Source organism: Petaurus breviceps, unplaced genomic scaffold (assembly GCF_028583685.1).
Source record: "Petaurus breviceps papuanus isolate PSGF00001 unplaced genomic scaffold, PetGlider_PUasm1.0 90919, whole genome shotgun sequence".
NCBI classification, from domain to species: domain Eukaryota; kingdom Metazoa; phylum Chordata; class Mammalia; order Diprotodontia; family Petauridae; genus Petaurus; species Petaurus breviceps.
In genome coordinates this window covers 41,164,044-41,185,000 of record NW_027187378.1, presented here as the reverse complement: position 1 = coordinate 41,185,000, position 20,957 = coordinate 41,164,044, and the positions used below count along the sequence as shown (strand labels likewise).

General features: G+C 40.9%; 3 protein-coding genes across 4 annotated transcripts in view; 2 read left to right on the top strand and 1 right to left on the bottom strand.

The window, feature by feature from the left end:
- The window catches only part of LSM1 (LSM1 homolog, mRNA degradation associated), a 13,924-nt gene extending 9,174 nt beyond the window's left edge, over positions 1 to 4,750 (bottom strand). Inside the window, exon 1 of the mRNA XM_069075895.1 lies at positions 4,565 to 4,750. Coding sequence (XP_068931996.1) covers positions 4,565 to 4,610 — 46 coding nt within the window. The 5' untranslated portion in view covers positions 4,611 to 4,750. The remainder of the gene's footprint in view (positions 1 to 4,564) is intronic.
- Positions 1 to 20,957, top strand: part of DDHD2 (DDHD domain containing 2) — a 147,853-nt gene that overhangs the window by 27,826 nt on the left and 99,070 nt on the right. The window lies entirely within an intron of this gene.
- Positions 4,934 to 20,957, top strand: part of BAG4 (BAG cochaperone 4) — a 39,801-nt gene continuing 23,777 nt past the window's right edge. Inside the window, exon 1 of the mRNA XM_069075894.1 lies at positions 4,934 to 5,490. Within this exon, the coding sequence (XP_068931995.1) occupies positions 5,185 to 5,490 (306 nt within the window). The 5' untranslated portion in view covers positions 4,934 to 5,184. The remainder of the gene's footprint in view (positions 5,491 to 20,957) is intronic.

Below are 20,957 nucleotides of genomic sequence, written 5' to 3'. Positions count from 1 at the left end.
TGAAGTCAGAAAGACCTGAGTTCAAATCCCTCTTCTGACACTTAACAGCTTTGTGACCCTGGGTGAGTTATTTAACCTCTATCTGCCTTAAAACACAGAAGAAGGAAATGGCAAATCACTCCAGCATCTTTGACAAGAAAATCCAATTGCTGGGCTATGTATGGTATGTGGGGTCACAAAGATTTGGATATGACTGAACAACAACAAAGAACGATGAAACTGGCATTTTAAAATCATGGCTAAAGTGTTTCTTCATCTGTAAAATGTGAGGATTTCTAAGTGTGCTTTCTGCACATTCATATTATCATTCCAAAATGTATATTTTTTAAAAAAAGGCCCTTAGGCAACATAAAAGTGTGAACCGTAAGGCTGGCCAATGAGACACCATCTGAATTACATAAACTCTGACAGTGGATCCACCTGTTTAGAACTAAGTCTAATTACAGACAGGTAATGAGATCAACTCTATGATTAAAAAGTGAAAGTGAAAGCAAAGCATGAAGAGAAATGAGCACCTAAATGCTTTGGAGAAAGGACTATCTAACAGAACTATAATTAGCCTGACTTAGAAAAACATCAAATTAAACAAAAACAAGGACAAAAAGAGAACTTAATAGTTAATGATGAAGCCATTTTAAAACAACAGAAAAAGATGGCTTAATTACAAAGCAGGCATTAGAAGTGATTCAGTCTTTGAAATCTTTAAAAAGCAGCAATGTAGGCATGTGGAAACCATCTTCCATTGTACTTGACGCATTTAACACTTTATTGTTACAAATGAATTATATCCATGCTCTCATTTGATTTTATACTAAGGTTGTTCAGTCAAATGAGTTCAAGTTTTATTAATGCCACTTGATAGATGAAGGAGTTGATTTTCAGTTCTCTCAGGTAATTTGCCCAAGGTCACATATACAACCAGTTGAATGACAGACCTGGGACTGGAAACCAGGTACTGCTACCAAATTCAGGGTCTTTTCTAGCATACCAAGATAACTTGAAAGATTTTTTAAAGGTTTCCTGAACTTCTTTTGAAAAACTCATTAAAGATTAGCTATTATTAACCCCTACCAGAATTTTTTCACACTACTAGTCTCAAATGCAATGGAAGGTGGCTTCCTTATTCCTATACTAACTATGCTGTATGTTTTTAATGCAGTTTTCAAATTTTCCTCTTATTCTCAAACCTAATTTCACCTGTCTCTCTTCTCTTGTCTGGGCCTAGTGTACTAACTCCAATTGGGGGGGAACTTAAGATCTAAGTGCCCACTTGCTAAATCCAATGGCTTTTGCTCAGGTTTACGACTTGACCTCTGTCACCATGGACCACAAGATCTTAGTCTCTCCTCCACTAGTTCTCTTCTGGTTTCTCTACTCCTAGTCTTCTTTACTGACTTCCCCTTTGTCAACTAAATGTTGGCATCCTTCAGAGCTCTGCCCTTGGCCATATTCTTTCTATCTCAAAACAAACATATCCAAAATAGAATGATGTACACACGTATACAGAGTGAGTGTGTGTGTATATATACATAAAAGGTACACATACAAAGTAATTTGGGGGCAGTGGGCAGCACTAGAAGCTGTAGGCAATCAGGAAAGGCTTCATGTAGAGGAATGGTGCTTGAACAGAGCTTTGAAGGAAGCTAGGGATTCTGAGGGAGTGCACTCTAGGCATAGGGAACAGCCTAAGCAAAGGCACAGAGGCAGAAAATGGACTGTAACATATTAGAAAAGGTAAGTATGGCAGTTTGGCTAGAACGCAACACCCATGATGGAGGTAACATTTAATAAGTCTGGAGAGAAAAGATGGAATCAGATTGTGAAGGACTTTAAATGGCAGCCAGAAGCAAAACGGAGCCACTGAAACTTCTTGAGAGTGGACTAACAGAGTAAGATCTATATTTTAGAAATATCAGTTTGGCATCGATGCGAAGGATGGAGAGTTCAAAGACTAATTATATGGCTATAGTCTAGATGAAAGGTGATATGGGCCTGAATCAGGGTGGTAGCTGTGAGAGATGTTATAGAAGTAGAACTGATAAGACTTGAAAATGAGGGAAAGTTAGGAGTTGAAGATGACTCAATGGTTGAAAATTTAGTTGATGGGAAGGATAGTGGTGTCCTTGACAGAAATGGGAAGGCAAGGTAATGAGTTCAGTTTTGGACTTGTTGAATTTAAGGTGCCTAAGAGATATCCAGTTGTAAATGTCTAAGAGACAGCTGGTGATGTGGGATTGGAGGTCAGAAGGAAAACTAGGGATGTGTACATATAGATCTGTGAGATAACTGCAAAGAGATAACTGATCCACTAAAAAGCTGATAATACTAGAACTATATCTAGAGGGTCCAGGATACATTCTTTTAGAGGGTAGGATATGGATGGTGATACAGTAAAACAGATGAAGTTGACAGATAGGTAGGAAAACAAATAGAGAGCAGTGTCATGAAAACCCAGAGGAGACAGAACCCAGGAAGAGGATGGTCTGTCAAAAAGGATGAGAACTGAGAAAAGGTCACTACATTTGGCAATTAAGAGATCACTGGTAACTTTGTAGAGGACATGTATGGAGTAATGAAGCTAAACTGCAAAGGGGTTAAAAAGTGAGGAAAAAAGGAGGCAATGAGTATAGAGTTTTCTTCCCTAGGAATCTGGCTGTGAAAGAGAGAATATGTATGTATAAAATGGTAAGTGTGAAGGGATTCTACCTCTCATTTTAGATAGCCAGTACTTAGTATAGACCTAGACTATCTGATTAGCCTAACTGGCCCAGTTTGTCCTTTTTCCAATTATCCTCCAACATAGCTGCCTAACTGATATGGCAGAAGCATAGTTCTGGACATGTTGCACCCCACCTCCCAATAAAACATCTGAATGCCGCCCTAATAGCCTTTAGCATAAAATAGCTTCCTCAACTTGACATTTTAGGACCCCCATCTAGTTTTTAAGACATTTTCAGTTGCATTTTTTTATTCATGGACTCTCTATTCCATTCAAACTGGTCCAAGCCCTTCTTACACAGCATACCTACTCCTGCCACTGTGACTTTACATAAGAGATCACACAGTTCAGGTATCACCTCTTATTCCAGATCTTTCCTGATTTTTCCTCCCTCTTAATTCCTTTTCCCTCTTGAAATCACTTTGCTGCCTCTTGGCCAAATACAGAATTTAACATATATGCTTTGTATTTAGCTGTGTACACCTGATGAGGTACAGGCACTGGGAACCCCCTTGAGCTCTCCTTCAATCAGCCCACTAGAGCCATTTGCCTGAGGCCATAAGCCTTTCATTATAACTCAGCCCAAATCTCAGTTACTACCCCAGCCTTTTCATTATCCAGCTAGCCCCCATCCTTGATCCTCCCAAAATATCTATGCCCAGATCTGTTACCCTTAACCTAGCCTAGCCCCTCTTTGTCTGTTATCTCCTGGAAACCTCTAGGTACTTCCTACCCTTAATCTCTCATTACTGGAGTCGGACCTCATTTGACTCCCCGTGAAAACCCTCCCCAAATTCCTCTAGACCATCCCGAAGTCCTCCCACAACCTTTCTGTATGTAAGACCCATCTTGCCTCCATGAAGTAGCCGGAGAATTTTCTAGCACAGGCACACTCTATGTCAGATTATTCTGGCCCGATGATAACCCTGGAGACTTCTTGGGAGTCTACCCATTATGGGGAACCTGTAATAAACTTTGCGTTACTTTGGCTGAGAGAAGACTTGAATGGAATTCATTCGGCAGGACCCGGCCTGTTGGCATTTTGGGGTCCCCCGCACTCCTAAACCTTAAACCTCGACATCTTATGGTTCCCTGACCTCAACACACCTATCTCCTTAGTAGGGTGTAAACTCCAAGAGTGGGCTGTTGTTTGGTTTTTTTTTTTTTTTGGTCTTTGTGTCCTCAGAGCCTGGTACAGTGGCACTTAAATTAAATGTTTGCTTAACTGAAGTGGCGGGTCCGACGGGAGGATGTCTTCCAAACAACTTTGGGAACAGTGTCAGCCTCATCTGTTCCCTATTGGACAAACTTCTTGAGCTCAGGGCCTACTCATACCCCATGCCTAACACACACCTCACTATTTCTTCAAAGTTTCTTGTTTTTATCAGTGACGCCAATCACTTGGGCAGATAGCGATCCCATCCTCCCGTAGTTTAGTAAAGGGTCTTCCAGAGTTGCCATGGCCTAAATGATTCACCACCTGGGCCAAGCTTCTGGTAACAAAAGCCTCGCAAATGGCAGGCACTTAATGAATTTGTTAAATTCAGTGGAAATCACCTCTGCGGAGAGTATTCAGAGGTCGAAAGGCAGTCTCGGAGCCTCTGAATGACCTCCATTGCCTTCTTCTGATAAAAGGGCGAAAAAGAAACACCGCAAGATTCTGGAACGCCTAACCCCCGCCCAGGTGTCTGTGGTCAGAGGGATGCCTCGTCCGCTAAAGGGTCGCAGCTCGAGGGCCTGGGCTACGGCCTGGAGTTGCGTCCCGGCCTCGGCCCATGCCCTACCCGAGCCCGAGGGAGTAAGCGAACTGACGAGGGAAGGGGGACTGGCCCGGCGGCCACTCACTGTCAATGTCCTCGATGAGGCTGGCGGTACCCGGCATATAGTTCATCTTGAACCGGGAGCGGGAAGCTGGGCTGGGGCACGGTGGGGAGGGGAGGGGCGGACCTGCCGCGTCCTGCTTCCCCCACCGCTTCTGCCTCCTCAGCGGGGCTGGTACCCGCAGGTCCACAGCAGCTACCAGGCACGGAGTAGCTACCGGAAATCCCTCCCCTATGCCCTCCCACTTCCTGCATCACGTGGCTCCCATGCTCGGGGCGGGTCGTATGGCGCAGGCCCCCGAGAAAGGAGAAGGGGAAGAGATGTAAGCTGGACCGCATTAGATAGTGGGGGACGCGTTTTTTCCTTTTTAGACTGATGAAGTACGTGCGCACTCCCATTCTCTGCTCCCTCATTTTAATTCACGTAGCTTGGCCCAAACTAGCATAGACCCACGAGCCCTCTCTTCGGCCTCATTGGTCTTCGTGTAGACCACAAGCTCTACTCCCGCGGGGGAGGAGCCAGGTTGGCGATTGGCTGCTCTTGCTCCGCCCCCTTTTCCCAGGCTTGTTCCTCACCTTCTGCGGGCGCCTGCGCAGTGGGCTTGGGGTGGGGGGAGCGGGAAGTGCGGCGGGTTAGCGGAGCCAATGTCTACCCTGAGGAGATCGGGATATGGCCCCAGCGACGGCCCGGGCTACAGCCGCTACTACGGGGCTGGACCCGGACCCGGACCCAGCATTGGAGACGTACCACCGCCTGGGCCTCCCGCCTCCTCGCGGCCCGAGCCGCCTCCTCCTCCGCCTCCTGGGCCCTGGAGGATGCGCGGAGGCGGCCCGGCGGAGGCTGTGTGGCCCGGGGAAGGCAGCGGAGCCTGCGGAGCCTGCGGAGGCGGCGGGGGTTACTACCCCGGGGGAACCGCCTGGCCAGATCCGTGCCGGGCTGGAGGCCACCAGGTAATCACCGGTTTGGCCAGCCCCTGGGGTCACGGGGGTCGTCCGTGCGCGGGGAGGGTTGATGTGGAGGGGACCCCTGGGGTGGTCCCTAGGGAGGTAAGGCCAGGGGGTCCGTCGAGGAGCCCAAGGACACCGGAGTGAGTCACTGAAAGCTTCTAACGGATCTTAGCTTCATTAGTCGCCTATTTCTGGAGGGTGGGAGGAAGGGCAAGGTTGGTGGCCTGGGTGATGATGTCTCACCGAGCAGGGATTGGGGGAAGAGCAAGCTTAAAAAAAAAAATCACAACCTTCCACTCTGCACAAAATGCCAAACTAACAGTAAGGTTGCCCAGGGGAGGCATCCGAAGCCAGTGGGAAAGGGGGGGTCTGGAGTGGACCACAGGCTGTGCCCACAAAGCTGGTAGAATTTGCTCCCCATCACTAGGCATAGGCCCTTTCCACCCTCTCCCCCAGCCCCTCCCCCGAAGGCGGTGACGACTGTGGTTCTAGCTTTCACTCAGCAGCCCCTCCTATATGTTGGGACCTTTGGTGGTGAGATCTGGGTCGTTTAATATGCCAACCTGCCATTCAGGAGGCTAGCAACTATTTTTTTTTTACTGCCCACCTACTCCTAACCTCAAAGGGTGTATCTTGGTCTGCTAGTGCGTTTCTCTCTGAGGGTCATCACTGCAGCATCTCTGTTCATTTCCCATTCATCTGCTCATCAGTCTGCTTTGCTACCTCCTTGCTAGACGTTTTATTTAAAAGCCCATCTCATCTTCCTCTTAGCTAGATAAAGGTCCTACGTATTTGTTGATTGGGTCTAGGAATAGCCTAGGGGGGAAAATGATTGATTGTTTAAGGGATTCGTCTCTTAAAACCCTGATCAACAGGATCATGGGTTCCTGTTCATGTTCAGTGGGGTTAGAGGATGGTCAGAGAACTTGGTCTTGACTTAAATCTTTCAAGGTAGGATTTAGGAATTGGAAAATTATGTTCAGTTTGATGGCTAGTGCTTTGCATGTAGGAGGTAGTCTGTTAAATTCTTGTTAAATGATTGCTTAGCTTGTGGAAAAGTGAGAGACAAGGGGACATGTCAAATAAGAGTAGGCCTGGAGGAACCATCCTTATTACACAGCATTTTGACTGATTGAGTCACCCATGAATTCTTGAGACTTGATGTGACCAGCAGGTGGAACCTCTTATCTAGGCTTTGGATTTTATGTCTGTACTCCTTAGAGCTGGGCTAAAATCAGTGTCACTTAAGGGAGAATGGAGAATTCTACCATCTTTCAACAAGTCAGCTCTTCTGTTTCTTCCTTTAATAGATATCTTTTTATTTCAGCATAGCTGTAATCTCAATGATTTGGGAATCCCCTCATTGGTACAAATGGCAACCCATCCATGCTTTCTTATCCAGTGAAATTCTTTTCCATTTTCTTCCATAGATCCTGCTACAGGATCAACCCAACTCACTGGAAGTCTTCTAGGTTTCCATTACATTTTTTGTATACTAGCTGAATGGTAAAGCTGCAGTTCTTTGTAAATCCATCTGTAATTCTTTCATCTAGCCACATGACCAATCCACCTCCTTTTCTCAGTATACATTTCTTTAGTGATAGCCCTTAGGCCACTTCTTGAACATTGGAAATATGCATGAATACAACCCAAGAAACTGGCATGTTGAAAGGATTAACAAATGGCTCAGACTTCTTTATGGGTATTTGTTGTTGATAATCAGACAGGCTTGAGGACTAAAAGAAGAGAACCATTGTTCCCAGTACTGGGCTTGGGAGTGGACATTCTGTTATGAATTTCTTTCCACATAGATTGGTTTTGTTTTTAAACTTACTGAAACTGACAGCAATGTAAAAACATTTAAAATGTAATATTATTGACTGAACATCAAATAGAGGTAAAAATCAATAGAGCAGTGAAAAAGCATTTATTAAGTGCCATCTACATACCATATAATCACTTGTGAGGTGCTGAGGACATAAAGACAAAAATGAAACTGTCCATGCCCTCACTAAGCTTACAGTATTTTAGGGGAAACAAGGGGCTTGTGTATGTGTACGTGTGAACAATCTATATGAAGTAAATACAGGATAATTGCAGGAGTATATGAGAAGAGGTACTAGCAATGAGGGAGATAGAGGATACAAAGAACTCTTGAACGTTTTTCCTTTCTAAGAGGGAGAAAGGAATAGAGAGGGCATTCCACATTTGGGAAGTTGCTTGTGCAAAGGCAAAGCAGAAAGATGAATGTTGATGAGGTAGGAACCTGCTTGAGCTCTGCTCTAATCTTCCCATTTGAGCCATTTGCCTGAGGCCATAAGCCTTTCCTTGTGACTCTGCCCAAATCTTCATTACTAGCCCTCCTGAATATCATATTCCAAGCCCTTCGATCCCTCAGTGTAGAAGCTGCCAGATCCTGAGTTATCCTGATTGTGTTTCCACAATATTCAAATTGTTTCTTCCTGGCTGCTTGTAATATTTTCTCCTTGATTTAGGAATTTGGAAACCTGGCTAGGAGTTTTCTTTTTGGGATCTTTTTTAGGAGGTGATTGGTGGATTCTTTCAATCTCTATTTTGCCCTCTGGTTCTAAAACACCAGGGCAGTTTTCCTTGAGCATTTCTTGAAGGATGATTTCTAGGTTCTTTTTTTTGATCATGGCTTTCAAGTAGTCTAAGAATTTTTAAATTATCTCTCCTGGATCTATTTTCCAGGTCAGTGGTTTTCCCAGTGAGATATTTCACATTGCCTTCTAGCCTTCTATTTTTTCATTTATTTGGATCTGTTTAATAGTATCTTAATTTCTCATAAAGTCACTTATCTTAATTTCTCATAAAGTCACTAGCTTCCATTTGCTCCAATTTAATTCTGAAGGAATGATTCTCTTCAGTGAGCTTTTGAGATTCTTTTTCCATCTGGCAAATTCGGCTTTTTAAGGCATTCTTTTCCTCATTAGCCTTTTTGAGCCTCTTTTGCCATCTAAGTTAGTCTATTTTTTAAGGTCTTATTTTCTTCAGTCAGGTTGTTGACTCTCTTTTCATAATTTTCTTGCATCGTTCTCATTTCTCTTCCCAATTTTTCCTCCACTTCTCTTATTTGATTTTCAAAATCCTTCTTAAGGTCCTCTATGGCCTGTAACCAGCTTGTATTTTTCTTGGAAGCTTTTGGTGCAGGAGTTTTGACTTCATTGTCTTCCTCCTGTTCCATGCTTTGATCTTTTTTGTCCCCAAAATAGGAGTCTAATATTGGATTGCTCTGTTTGCTTCCTCATGTTGCCACTCAATTACTTGACTTTTGAGCCTTTTGCCACAGTAGAACTCTGGTACCAGAAAGGGGAGCTTTGTCCCAAATCACTGGGGTTTTCTCAGCTGTTAGAGCTATTAGTTGGATGCCCTCTCGGAGTCTTCAGCACGCTCTGGCAAGCTGGTCACACACCCTAGACAGCAATCCAGATCCAAGCAGGTTAGAGCAAGAGCAATTACCCCACAGACTGGTTGCTTGGTCCCCCTGCAATCTGCAGGCCAGGAGCTCTGAAAGCAGCAGGGCCTCGGAGCCTTGGCTGCTTCTTATCCTAGGAGCAAAGGCTAGACTGCACTCTGGAACTCCCTGTTCCAGCAAAGTCTATACTGACCTCTCATTTTGTCTTTGGCATCTATGGGTTGATAATGCTGGTAACCACCACAGCTGCTGGTGATCTGAAGTCCTTCCAGCCTGAGGCTGGTCAGGCCGCCCTGAGGCCAAAACCTCTGGCTTTCAAGGGCCTGGGCTAGGCTCCTAGAGTGCTGTGCTGGCTCCTTCCTGTTGGCCTGCTGGGCTGTCTTCGGTGGGAGGTTAGCTTCTCTCTGTCATTTTGTGGGTTCTGTAGCTCCAAAGTTTGTCTAGAGTCATTTTTTTACATGAATTGGAGGAGGTGGAAGCTGGAGCCAGGAGGAAGTCCCTTTCTACTCTGCCATCTTGACTCCGCCCCCAACCTGGCTTTTTCTTGATGACACAGTCTTCCTGATCATCCTTTCAAGCAGTGGTTACACTTTACTCATACCCTTAATCACCTGTTGAGGTGAGGGAATTGAAATGCTCTGTGCTTCCCATTGCCACTTATTTCCGTGTTTTTCCTCTGTTACCATCACTCTCCTCCTTTGAGGTTCCTTTCTGCCACCCAAGAAAGATTCTGGTATCTGTCATCTGCCAACCTTCAGGACACTCTTTCCTTAATGAATTCTGTACTTGGCTCACAGGTTTTCTCTGTCCCATAAGTTTACATTTTGATAGTCCTTCAAACACCCTAATCTAGTTTCTCAATTTACTCATTTCCTAGAAACTACTACTCAAATCACCCTTTCTCCCAGCTATACACAAAGTGATACCCTTGAATTTACCATCACCTACAAATGTTTCACTGTCTTGTTCCTGACCTCTGAAATTCCCTTATCTGATCACAGTTTCTAGTCATTTCACCACTCCTCTGCCTTTTAACTACAAATCCTCTTCTTTGTCCTCCCCTTGACCTCCTAACCTACACTCTACCCCTCATTGGCTATAAGCTCTTCATCTTGACCCTTTGGTGAACTAGTTCAACTCCACATTGCCCTCTTCACTCTAGGCCTCTCCCTCCCCTTATCTCATCTCCCCCATCTTGCTTTACTATCTCAGCCTTGTGTTACTCCCACCATTTGCTGCTGTCTTTAATATTCTGCAGCTCCTGAACAAAAGTTGAAAAATCACAAAAGTGTCCTAATTGGGTTCATTGTAAATTTGTTCTGTACTCTCCATTGGGCCTTAAGTGTGTCAAGGTGATCCTTTTACACCCTCTTAATTGACTCAACCTCTCCTTACTCTTTCAGCTGATAACCTAGCCTTCTATGTCACTGAAAAAAATGAGGCCTTTGGCCAAATACTGCCTCATCTCCTATCACCCAATCCATCTCATATGAAGAAGTAGCTCTTCTTGCTTAGGCAACACCCCTCCATCTGTACAAATGATCTCATTCCTTCCCATCTTTTCTAATAGATTACCCCCTCTCATACCTACTCTCTCACCAATTTTCAGTTGCTCCCTTTTCCTGACTGCTTCCCTACCTGCCCATGTCCTTCTCCATCCTCAAAAAACCCTCATTTGATCCATCCCCTTTTGTATTCTCCCATATCTCTTTTTTTATGACTAAATTCCAAAAGTCCTCTATGCAGTCAGTGCCTGTGCTTCCTTTCCTCACTATCTTTTTATTTTTTTTTAAAGCAATTGGGGCTAAGTAACTTGTCTAGGGTTACATGGCCAGTTTTTTTTGGTGTGTGTGAGTGTTAAGTGTCTGAGGCCGGAACCGATCCTGGATCCTCACTATCTTAACTTTATATAGTTTGCTTCTAATCTCATTCTTTTTTTTTTCTTTTTTGAGGGGGTAAGTTAGGGTAGTTGGGGTTAAGTGACTTGCCAAAGGTCACACAGCTAGTAATTGTTAAGTGTCCGAGGTCATATTTGAACTCAGGTCCTCCTGAGTCCAGGGTCAGTGCTCTATTCACTGTGTCACCTAGCTGCCCCTTCTAATCTCATTCAATCCCAAAGTTACCAATGATCTCTTACTTGCCAAATTTAATGAACTTTTCTCAATCCTTATCCTTCTTGACCTCTCTGTAGCCTTTTACATTTTTGATTACCTTCTTCTACTTGATATTCTTTCTCCAAGTTTTTATGATAATATTCTTATTGCCTGTCTGACTGTTCTTTTTCTGTTTGTTTGTTTTTTTAAAGCTAGATCTTCACCCAGGTCATCCTCACTAAATACAGGCATTTTTTAGGACTCTGTCTGGGTGGTTTATACCGTTTCACTTGGTGATCTCAACAGCTCCCAAGGATTCAGTTATCATCTCTGTGCTAATAGTTCTCATGTCTATTTATCTTGCCTTAACTTCCAACCTTTTGTCTCCAACTTACTTGACTGGATATGGTGTGGCCAAAACTGAATTCATTATTCCCTGTAACCTGTCCGCCTCAGACCTCCTTTTCTCTTAAGTTTATTGTTACTTAAAGGAACACCATCCCAGGTGTCATCTTCTGTTACGCTCCTCTATCTCTTTCATCACCCATGTCCAGGCTATTGCTAAGTCCTGTCCATTTTCCTTACATTTGTCATATACATTTACTCCTTTCTCTTCTCAGACTCTGCCACCATCTTGCTCCAGACCTACATCGCCTTATGCCTGGACTTTTAAAAATAGCCTGCTGGTTGGGTTCCCTGCCTCTCAAGACTTCTAGCCAGTCCTTTACTCAGCTTATCAAAGCCCTTCATAACCTGACCTCTTTCTACCTTTCCAGTCTTTTTTTATACCTTACTCCTTTACAGGTGTTTTGCTATCTAGTGATACTGCCTTCCTTTCTGTCCTTATACTAGGATATTCCATTTTTCAACTCCATGCATTTTCATTGTCTGTCTTCCATGCCTGCAACTCTCTTCCACTTCTCTGACATCTGACTTCCTTGGCTTCCTTCAAGTTCAAACTTAAAATCCCATCTTCTACAATCAGCCTTTCCCTATTTTTCTGTTTATTCTCTCCAGTTTAGTGTTTGTTTTCATGTCTTCCCCATTAGAATGTACTCCTTGGAAGTAGGAACTGTTACCACATTTTTTCCTGACCGGCACAGAGTAAGTGCTTAATAATTGCTTGTTCACTTGACTTGGACATTGATTACTGGAAATAATCCAGAGGAGAAAAACAAGATGATGAAGGGAATCTAAACTATGTCATACGAAGGATTGTTGAAGGAACTGAATACATTTAGCTTGGAGAATTGAAGACTTAGAGGTAGGTGGACATGATTATCTACTGTCTTCAAATATCTCAAGGATTGTCAAATGGAAGAGGGATAATTTTTTTTTTTTTGTCCCAAGAGGACAAAACTAGGATAAATAGGTTGAAGTTACACAGGCACAGATTTTGGTTCAGTTTTAAAACTTCCTAATAATTATAGCTGTGGAATAGATTGCTTTCATAGGTATTGAGTTCTCATTCACTAGAGACTTTGAAATGGAGGCTTGATGATAATTTATCTGATATTATTCTAAAAGATAGTCTTATGATAAGTATGAGTTTGGGGTTGGAATCCCCCCCTTTTTTTTTTTGCTTTTTGGAGGGCAGTTGGAATTAAGTAACTTGCCCAAGGTCACACGGCTAGTTTGTGTGTGTGTGTGTGTGTGTGTGTGTGTGTGTGTGTGTGTGTGTGTGTGTGTGTGTTAAGTGTCTGAGGCCATATCCGAACTCAGGTTCTCCTGACTCCGGGCCAGCACTCTACTCACTGCGCCACCTAGCTGCCTCTGGAATCCCTTTCAGCTCAAAGATTCTATGATTCTGTACTCTACTTTCAGTAAAGGTTAACTACCACAGCCTTGCTTATGACATTTTATGATAAATAGTAAATTAATAAACTTGTACTTCTTTCTCTTCCATTCCTAGGGATGTAGGATCACTGACTTTTTGATCTTTGTGGCATTTACCTTCTGGCCCCTGAGGACATTCTCCCTCCTTTCTTGAGGATTTCTTTTTCTGGCTTAGTTTTTCTTCTCCACCTCAACTGCTGATTGAATTTTAGTGTTACTGTTTCTGACCCTTTTCAGTACTTTTCTCCATCTCCTCCCCCGCAGTTCATCAACCTTCTCAGTTCCATTGATCTTTGCTCCTTACCTCAGCCATTCATCAGAATGGTCAGTATTCTTCTTTCTGACCACAACCTTCTAACTTTCCTTGGGCCTCACCCCTAAGCAATTTATCCTCACCATGACCTCCAGTCAGTTTATCCCATAGGATTCTCCCAGGCCATCAACCTTGCTAAGGCTTCACTTTCTCCCTTTCTTTGTCTTGATCCTATCCAGTTCAGCTCTACAGTGAACTCCACTCTCATCCTTCTCACTCTTGTCCTATTGCTTATGCCTTCTTCCTTCTTCTTACCCCACTTCTCTCCCTCCATTCACCTTGGCCACTTCTGCTTAATTAAATGCTCCTGAGCAGCACTAGAAGGGAATTTCAACTTTTCCAATACAAAGTTTTAAAAAGTGTTTAAAATTTTTTTGTGGTGAATTTAACAAACACCAAACAAAATCGTCATTTCCTCATATATAGCAGAGCAGCAAAAGCTTTGGACATGAAACTGCATATGTCTTATGTACAGCTTACTTTGAAAATATAATTGTGTTACTTTGAATGTGATCTTACTTGTGTTATTCTTTCTGGCCTTCATTGGTCCATTATAGATTTATCTCATCTCAGCTGAACTCTCCCTTTATGACTCCCCTAATTGACTATGTAGTGGCTGTTCAGAGGATGTTTTTTAAGCACATTCTCTGTTATACACCTCAAAAACCCTTGACTTCATTTTCCATTGACTCCTTTACTTAAATTCCTGATTAACGGCTGGACCTTCTACTTGCCAAGGCTAGCCGCTACCTCTCCTTGGGCCCTTTATCCCATCTTTTTCATCTCTTCTGGCAAACTTGCCTCCTTTAATCATTCCCTTTTCTTTTTTTCTAGTTCTTTGCAGCCCACAGATATACCCAGGTTCTCTCCCCTTCACAGACTTTGACTTAACCCCAACATGGCATCAAGTTATCCTCACCTTTTAGGTTTGTTGCCTGTTGTTCCCTTTCATGCACACTGTTCCAGACAAATCAGCTTCCTTGCTGTGCCCCACATATGACACTGATGACATTGCATGCCTGCTTCCTCTCTATACATACTTTGTCTCTAAAAATATTTAAAGAATGAGAGCATCTGTATTCCTTCCTCTACTTCTTAATCTGCAACCCAATCCAGTTTCTGGTTTCCAACATTATTATTCAGTTAGAATTATGATTACTAAGATGATCAATGCTAAATTTGGTGGTCTTTTTCTCAGTCATCATCTTTTTGACACTGACCATTTTCTTACTCCTGGATATTCTTTGCCTCCTAAGTTTTAGTGACAGCATTTTCTCCTTATTCCCCTCCTACTTTTTTCTACCTTTGTTAGGCCGCTTCTCAGTCCCATTTGTTAGATGTCATCCATGTCTCAACCTCAGCTTGAGAATGTACCTATCAAATCCCTATCTTAACCTTTCTTCTTTCTGTTCTCTATCCTGGTGATCTCATCAGTCTTCTCTGTTAAGATGACTCATATCCAGTCCTGCATCACCAACTGTATATTGGACATTTGTAACTTAGATATGCTATAGGCATTTTAAATCCAGTACAAAGAAAACAATTTTTTTCTTTTAGAAATTTTTGTTTTTATTCAAAGATTTATAAAAGCAAAAAAGAGCCCACAAACCTAAACACTTGGCCCAGATGATTTCACAACACAATACTTTAAAATTTTCCATGAACAAGTTTTCCTTAAATTACATAGATTGTTTATAAATGTAGAGAAAGTAGGAACATTATCTAGGACCTTTCATAAGGCAAATATGGTATTGATTTTAAAACCAAGTAAAGAGAATACTAAAAAAAAGAAAATAATATGCCAATTTTGTTAGTGAATATAGATGTCAAAATAATTAAATATTAGCCAATAGAATATATTAACAAAGTTATTAATCTTCAGCAGGCAGGGTTTAAACTAGGCATACAAAGCTTATTCAATATCATCAGTACAGTAGTGCTGTATTTTTGTTTTTTAGATGAATAAACTACAACTCAGTGAGTTTAAATATTCTGGCCATGTGTGAACATGACTAGTAAGCATCAGTATCAGTTTTAAAACCAAAGTCTCTTAACTTCAAGTCCAGTGTTCATTCTTTTTATTTCCCCCAAGATTCTTTTTTCCATATGTTATAGGAATTGTAGGCAACCCATATTTATGACATTGATGAACATTTTCTCTAAATTTATAACTTTGCCCCAAATAACATTTTCAGCATTGTAAACATATGCCATTAGCAGCAAGTTTCATTTGTCCTGTGTTGCTTAAGTACTAAAAGTAGACATCCAGAGATCCAACTTGCTCTAAGCTAGTTATGCAACATTTGCCATCCTGGAGCTTGTTAACTTTTTTTGAGAAATGTAGGAATTAACCTAGAATGAACCAACAGTGTCTCAAAGTGTATTATTGTATTAGTTCCCTATAATTTACATTACATTTCCTGTCTTTGATACTCATTTTTCAAATAGCTTTGTCTAATATCACCATTGATTGCTTTGGAAGTTGCATGAACCACAGGTTCTATAAGTTGCTAATGAGTTAAGTTCAGCAGCACTTCTGAAAGGGAATCCTTGTATTAGCTTAAAAAATGAACTTTTATTTATATCTTTGCTTGAATTTCCCCTTGTATTTCATCCCTTCCCAGAGAGTAATCCCATGGATAACAAAGAACATTTTTTATAAGAAAAAGAGGAAGAAAAATCAGCAAAACCACCTCATACATGGGAAAGTCTGAAAATATAGGCAATGTTCCTTCCACACTTGTGGGCCTCTCATTTCTACAAAGGAGTGGGAGGGAGGTGTCTTCTCTCTTCTTTGGGGTCATGCTTATTTTCAATTTTGCAGTGTTTACTCTTCTTTGTGTATATAAAATTATTCCATCCATCCATTTTTAAAATTTATTTACATACAACTTTTCATAGAAAAACAGAATCACAGGAATTAGGAGAGACCCCCAGCAGCCATTTATTCTAACCTATACCAAAAAAAAAATCCTCACCACAATATACTCAACAAGAGGTCATCTAACCTTTGATCTAAACACTTCTAGTGATGGGGATCCTACTGTCCTTGGAAGAAACCTGTTCTATTTTGCATAGTTCGAATTATTAGTATCTTTTTTTTCTCCCTGAGATCAAGCCTAAATGTTGTTATTCAGTTGTTCCTGTTGTATCTGATTCTTTGTGATCCTTTGGGTTTTCTTGACAAAGATCCTGGAGTAGTTCGCCATTTCCTTCTTCAGCTCATTTTACAGATGAGGAACTGAGGCAAACAGGTTTAAGTGACTTACTCGGGGTCAAGTAGCTAGTAGGTAAGTTGTATTTGAATTCATGGAGGTGAGTCTTCCTGATTCCAAGCCCAGTACTCTATCCTTTGCATCACCAAACTAGATTGACCTTTTCAGTAACATGCAGATGTTCCCACTACTCGAAGTCTTCCTGGACCAAGTTAAATTTGTCTACTTTTTTTGTTTCATAAGATAGCCCTTAAAATACTTGGACAGCTATTATGTCCCCTCTGAATCTTCTCTTTTCCAGACTAAACAACCCCATTACCCATTAAACTTGTATGATGTGATCTCAAGGCCTCTTACTACTTAAGGAGGCAGCATGACCCAGGGAGATCTGAAGTTAGAGTCAGAACACTTGAGTTCAAATCTCAGCTCTACAATTTAGTAATTTTGTGACTCTGGACAAATCATTTAACCTCTCAGGGCTTCAATGTCCTCATCTATAAAACTGAGACTTTGGACTAGATGACCTCTAAGACCCAACTCCAAATCTGTGATCCTCTGGACATGTCCTACCTGATCAAAATCCTTACTAAACTATAGCTACAGTGGAACACGGTCTTCCAGATGTGGTCTGACCAGAGAAAAGTATAGTGGTACAATCATCTCTCTATTCATGGATTTTATGCCTCTTGATAAAGCTAAAGATCATTTAAGCATTTTTGGCTACCATGTCACACTGTCGATTTAATTCCCAGATCTTTTTCAGGCCAGAAACTATCCAGTGTTTCTTCATGTATTTTTGAAGGTGATGTTTTGAACCCAAATATAAGTTATATTTTAAAAATTCTGTATTATACAGTTCAGCCCAAAGTCTTAGCAACCAAGCCATTTTTGGATCCTAACTCTTATTATGTGTGCAAATTATCCATCCTAACTTTTGTTATCTGTTAATTTGAAAAGCATACCATCTCCACCTTTATCCAAATCATTGATAATTCACGGGCACTCCACTAGAGACCTTTTAAAGCCAGCACCAAAGTCTTAATGACTGTTCTTTGAGTTGGTCAACCAACTCCATTTAATTATACTCTTATCTGATCCTCATCTTAATAATTTCTTATAGGAATAATATGAGATAATTGATTAATATTTTGCTAAAATCAAGATAAACTATATTAACAGCACCATCTATTGTAAATGACATCAACATGTATTTTTACAATCTGACACCAGACAATATTGTGTTATTTTAATTTTCTTTCCTTTATATTTGAAGGTTTTTCTTCTGTTACTTCTGGAATTTGTCAGTTGGAACGATTACATTTAATGTGTCTTGCAGTTTGTACCTTAAGGTTTGTTTGGTTTTTTTTTTCTCCTGGAAGTAATTCTTTTGCTTTGCACTTTGTTTTCTGTGTTTAGAAGTTCTGGGCAGTTTTCTTTCTTTTAATTTATTTTTGCTTCTTTACTTCCAGATTGTCCTTTACTCCCTGTGTATTTTTATTTCCAATCACTTAATCCCCTTTTGGTTCTTTGATGAGACTTACCACTGTAGATTCCAGTTTTTCTATTCTGCCATTTCTATAAATTCATTTTCAAAATTTTTATTTCTTTTAAAACATTCAGGAATATCCTGCTGTGTTTCCATGCTCTTTTGGGAATCCAGAGCGTCTTCTGCCTCATTTAGGTATTAATTCATTTCCCTTTGTCTCAAAATACTTATTTACAAATTCTTGAACTCTTACTCTATCTTGAGGCCATAGTTGGGTCTGCTTTTTAATATCTTCCCAGTTGGTTTATCTGTGTGTGCTCAAGGTCTTTGAGTTTTCTTCCTCCTGATATCTTTGGTAATTTCCAGTCTTTTTTCCCCTTATTTTTCTCACTTTCTTATTTCTTCCTCCTTGATCATGGTTTCCCTGGGATCTGCATCTCAAGAGTCTAAGCTTCCTTCTAAACTAGGCAATTCACTTTTTACCAGACTCAAGTCTCTTCATCAGATGATTTCTGGGGGGATAAAACTGAATCCCAATGGATGCTAGACACTTTTTCATTCGACTAAATAGAGTGCTGCTTACATGTGGCTCCTCCAACGCCCCCACACCATCCATTCCTCAGTTTTTTGGTCTAGAGTGTTGCTATGCTGCTATTGTATCCTGAGCAAATAACTACCATTTGGAGTTTAGATCTCTGTTGCAATCTGGGGGTGGGCAGGGTTCAGTTGAGTCGTGTTTTAAGTTAAGAGGGTGGGTGGGCTTGTATAGCTCTGCTTCCAGGATCCTGGTGGAGGGAGGGGAATGTTGAGTGAGCTTGCTTTAGAGATTAGGGATTATTGTCCTCTGTGGTTAGTTCAAGTTTTTATCTTTAGGTTCTTGATGTTCCAGATGTGGAAACAGCTGAAATTGAGTTATCTCTGATGCATAATTCCTATTGGAGAGATTTGAGAGGTCATGAGGATTAAAGAAAATGTCCTCCAATTTTTATTGGTCCAGACAAGTACATCTTTTACTGGTGATGATTTTTTTCTTTGTTTATTTTTCCTAAAATAAAAAAAATTAGTGATGTTTTGAATTTTCATATCATCTAAATTTTACCCATGTTCCTTATCCCTCCCCCTCCCCCAGCCATCCCTTATAATAATTTTAAGTAAAAAAGGAAAAGGAAGAAGAGGAGCAACAGCAAAAAAAAAAAATCAATACACTGAAAAAAAATCTGAAAATATTTGCAATATACCCTCCTTTGAATGTCCCACCTCTGCAAAAGAGTGTGGTGAATGATACCTTCTTATAATTCTTCTTTGGTTTGGGGCCATGTTTGTTCTTTGTGGTCTTTTTTTTTTTTTATTAAATTTTATTTCTTAATTGGCAAAAATCCACCTTCTCTCTCCCCCCCTCCCCACCCCACAGTTCAGAATGAAAGAAAAACAAAACCCATTTTACAAACATATATAGTCAAGGAAAAAAATTTCTACATTGGTCATGTACAAAAGGAAAAATGTGTACATGTATATGTATGTGCCTGCCTCTATATATACACACACACAAGCATACACATGCACATATGCATGTTTAATTCTGTACTCTTTAAGTCTTTCATTTCTCCATCAGGAGGTAGGTGTCATGTTTCATCATTAGTCCTCTGGAATTATGATTGGTCATTACATTGATCAGAGTTCCTAAAACATTCTCCTATAAATTTTTCCCTTGGTTCTTTCTACTTGATTTTGCTTTGGTACTTCATAAGTATTACCATATTTCTCTGAAAGCATCCTCTTAATAATGTCTTACAATAGTATTCTGTCACCCTTACAAACCGTAACTTGTTCAACCATTCCCTAATTGATGGGTACTTCTTCAGATTTCCATAATTTGCCTCCTCAAAAAAGGTACAAATATTTTTCAGTGCTTTTAGTTAGAGTGTGTTTTGGTCAGGACTAATCCCTCCCTTAATTTTACCAGTCTCTCTCTAATAACCCCTTCCCCTTCTCTCTTCTTTCTATTTCTCTGTTGAGTGAAAAATATTAATATACTCAACTGTGTGTAGTACCTCCTTTGACTAGTTTAGATGAGATTGAAGTTCATGTGTCAGGGGACCTCCCCTTCCCTTCCCCCCGCAATTTGTATAGACTTCTACTTGAGCATTGAAATTATCTGAGATAATTTTCCCAGACTTTCCTTTTGTTCCCTCCACCCTCTATATATCTTGCTCCCTCTCTTTCCATTCTTTTAAGATTTATAAATAACAGAACCACTCACAAGCCTTCTGTCTAATTAGATTCCCTCTCTGAACCTTGGGTCCAAAGGAGACACTGAAGTGCCCACCAGAAATTATACACTAGAGCCCCCTTAAACCTGCTAGAGAGGACCCCTACTAGGTTCCTTGGAAACCACCTAATAGGCTCCAATAGTAAAGAAATGTTTCACCTGTGATGCTAAAAACATGCCACAGATTGCCACAGATTCAGGTCTGTTTCGCTTCAGTAGAAATAATACTAAGGCTTTGCTTCAATAGGAATAATACTGAGAAAGCTCCACTTCAATAGAAATGATGCTAACTCCTTAGAAACATATTCTGTTGCTAGCAATCACATTGTCTGTAAAATTTATGTCTAACGGAAAGCTTGGGGCTGTCTTTCGGTCTGAAAGGCAGTCCCGGCTGGTTAATAAACACTGCTATCAAATTATAATTGGCCTAGCTGTCCTGTTATATCTCGGGTGTCCATTACAACACATGCATTATCTTTCCATATTTGAATGCAAGCAGTTTATCCCTATTTTAGTCCCTTAAAATTTTTCGTTTATGTTTACCTTTTTATATTTCTCTTAATTCATGTGCTTGAACTTTCTACATAGATGTCTTTTCATCAGGAATGATCAGAAGTCCTCTATTTCATTCCCATTTGACTGCCTTCCTTCTTATCTTAGTTGCTTTAATTTTGTTTGTGTAGAAGTTTTTCAGATTCATGTAATCACAATTATCTATTCTATTTTTTTTGTAACTGCCTCTATCCCTTCTATGATTAAGAATATATCTCCTATCCATAGCTTTGAGAGGTATATATGACCTGCTTCTCTTCTAATTTTTAA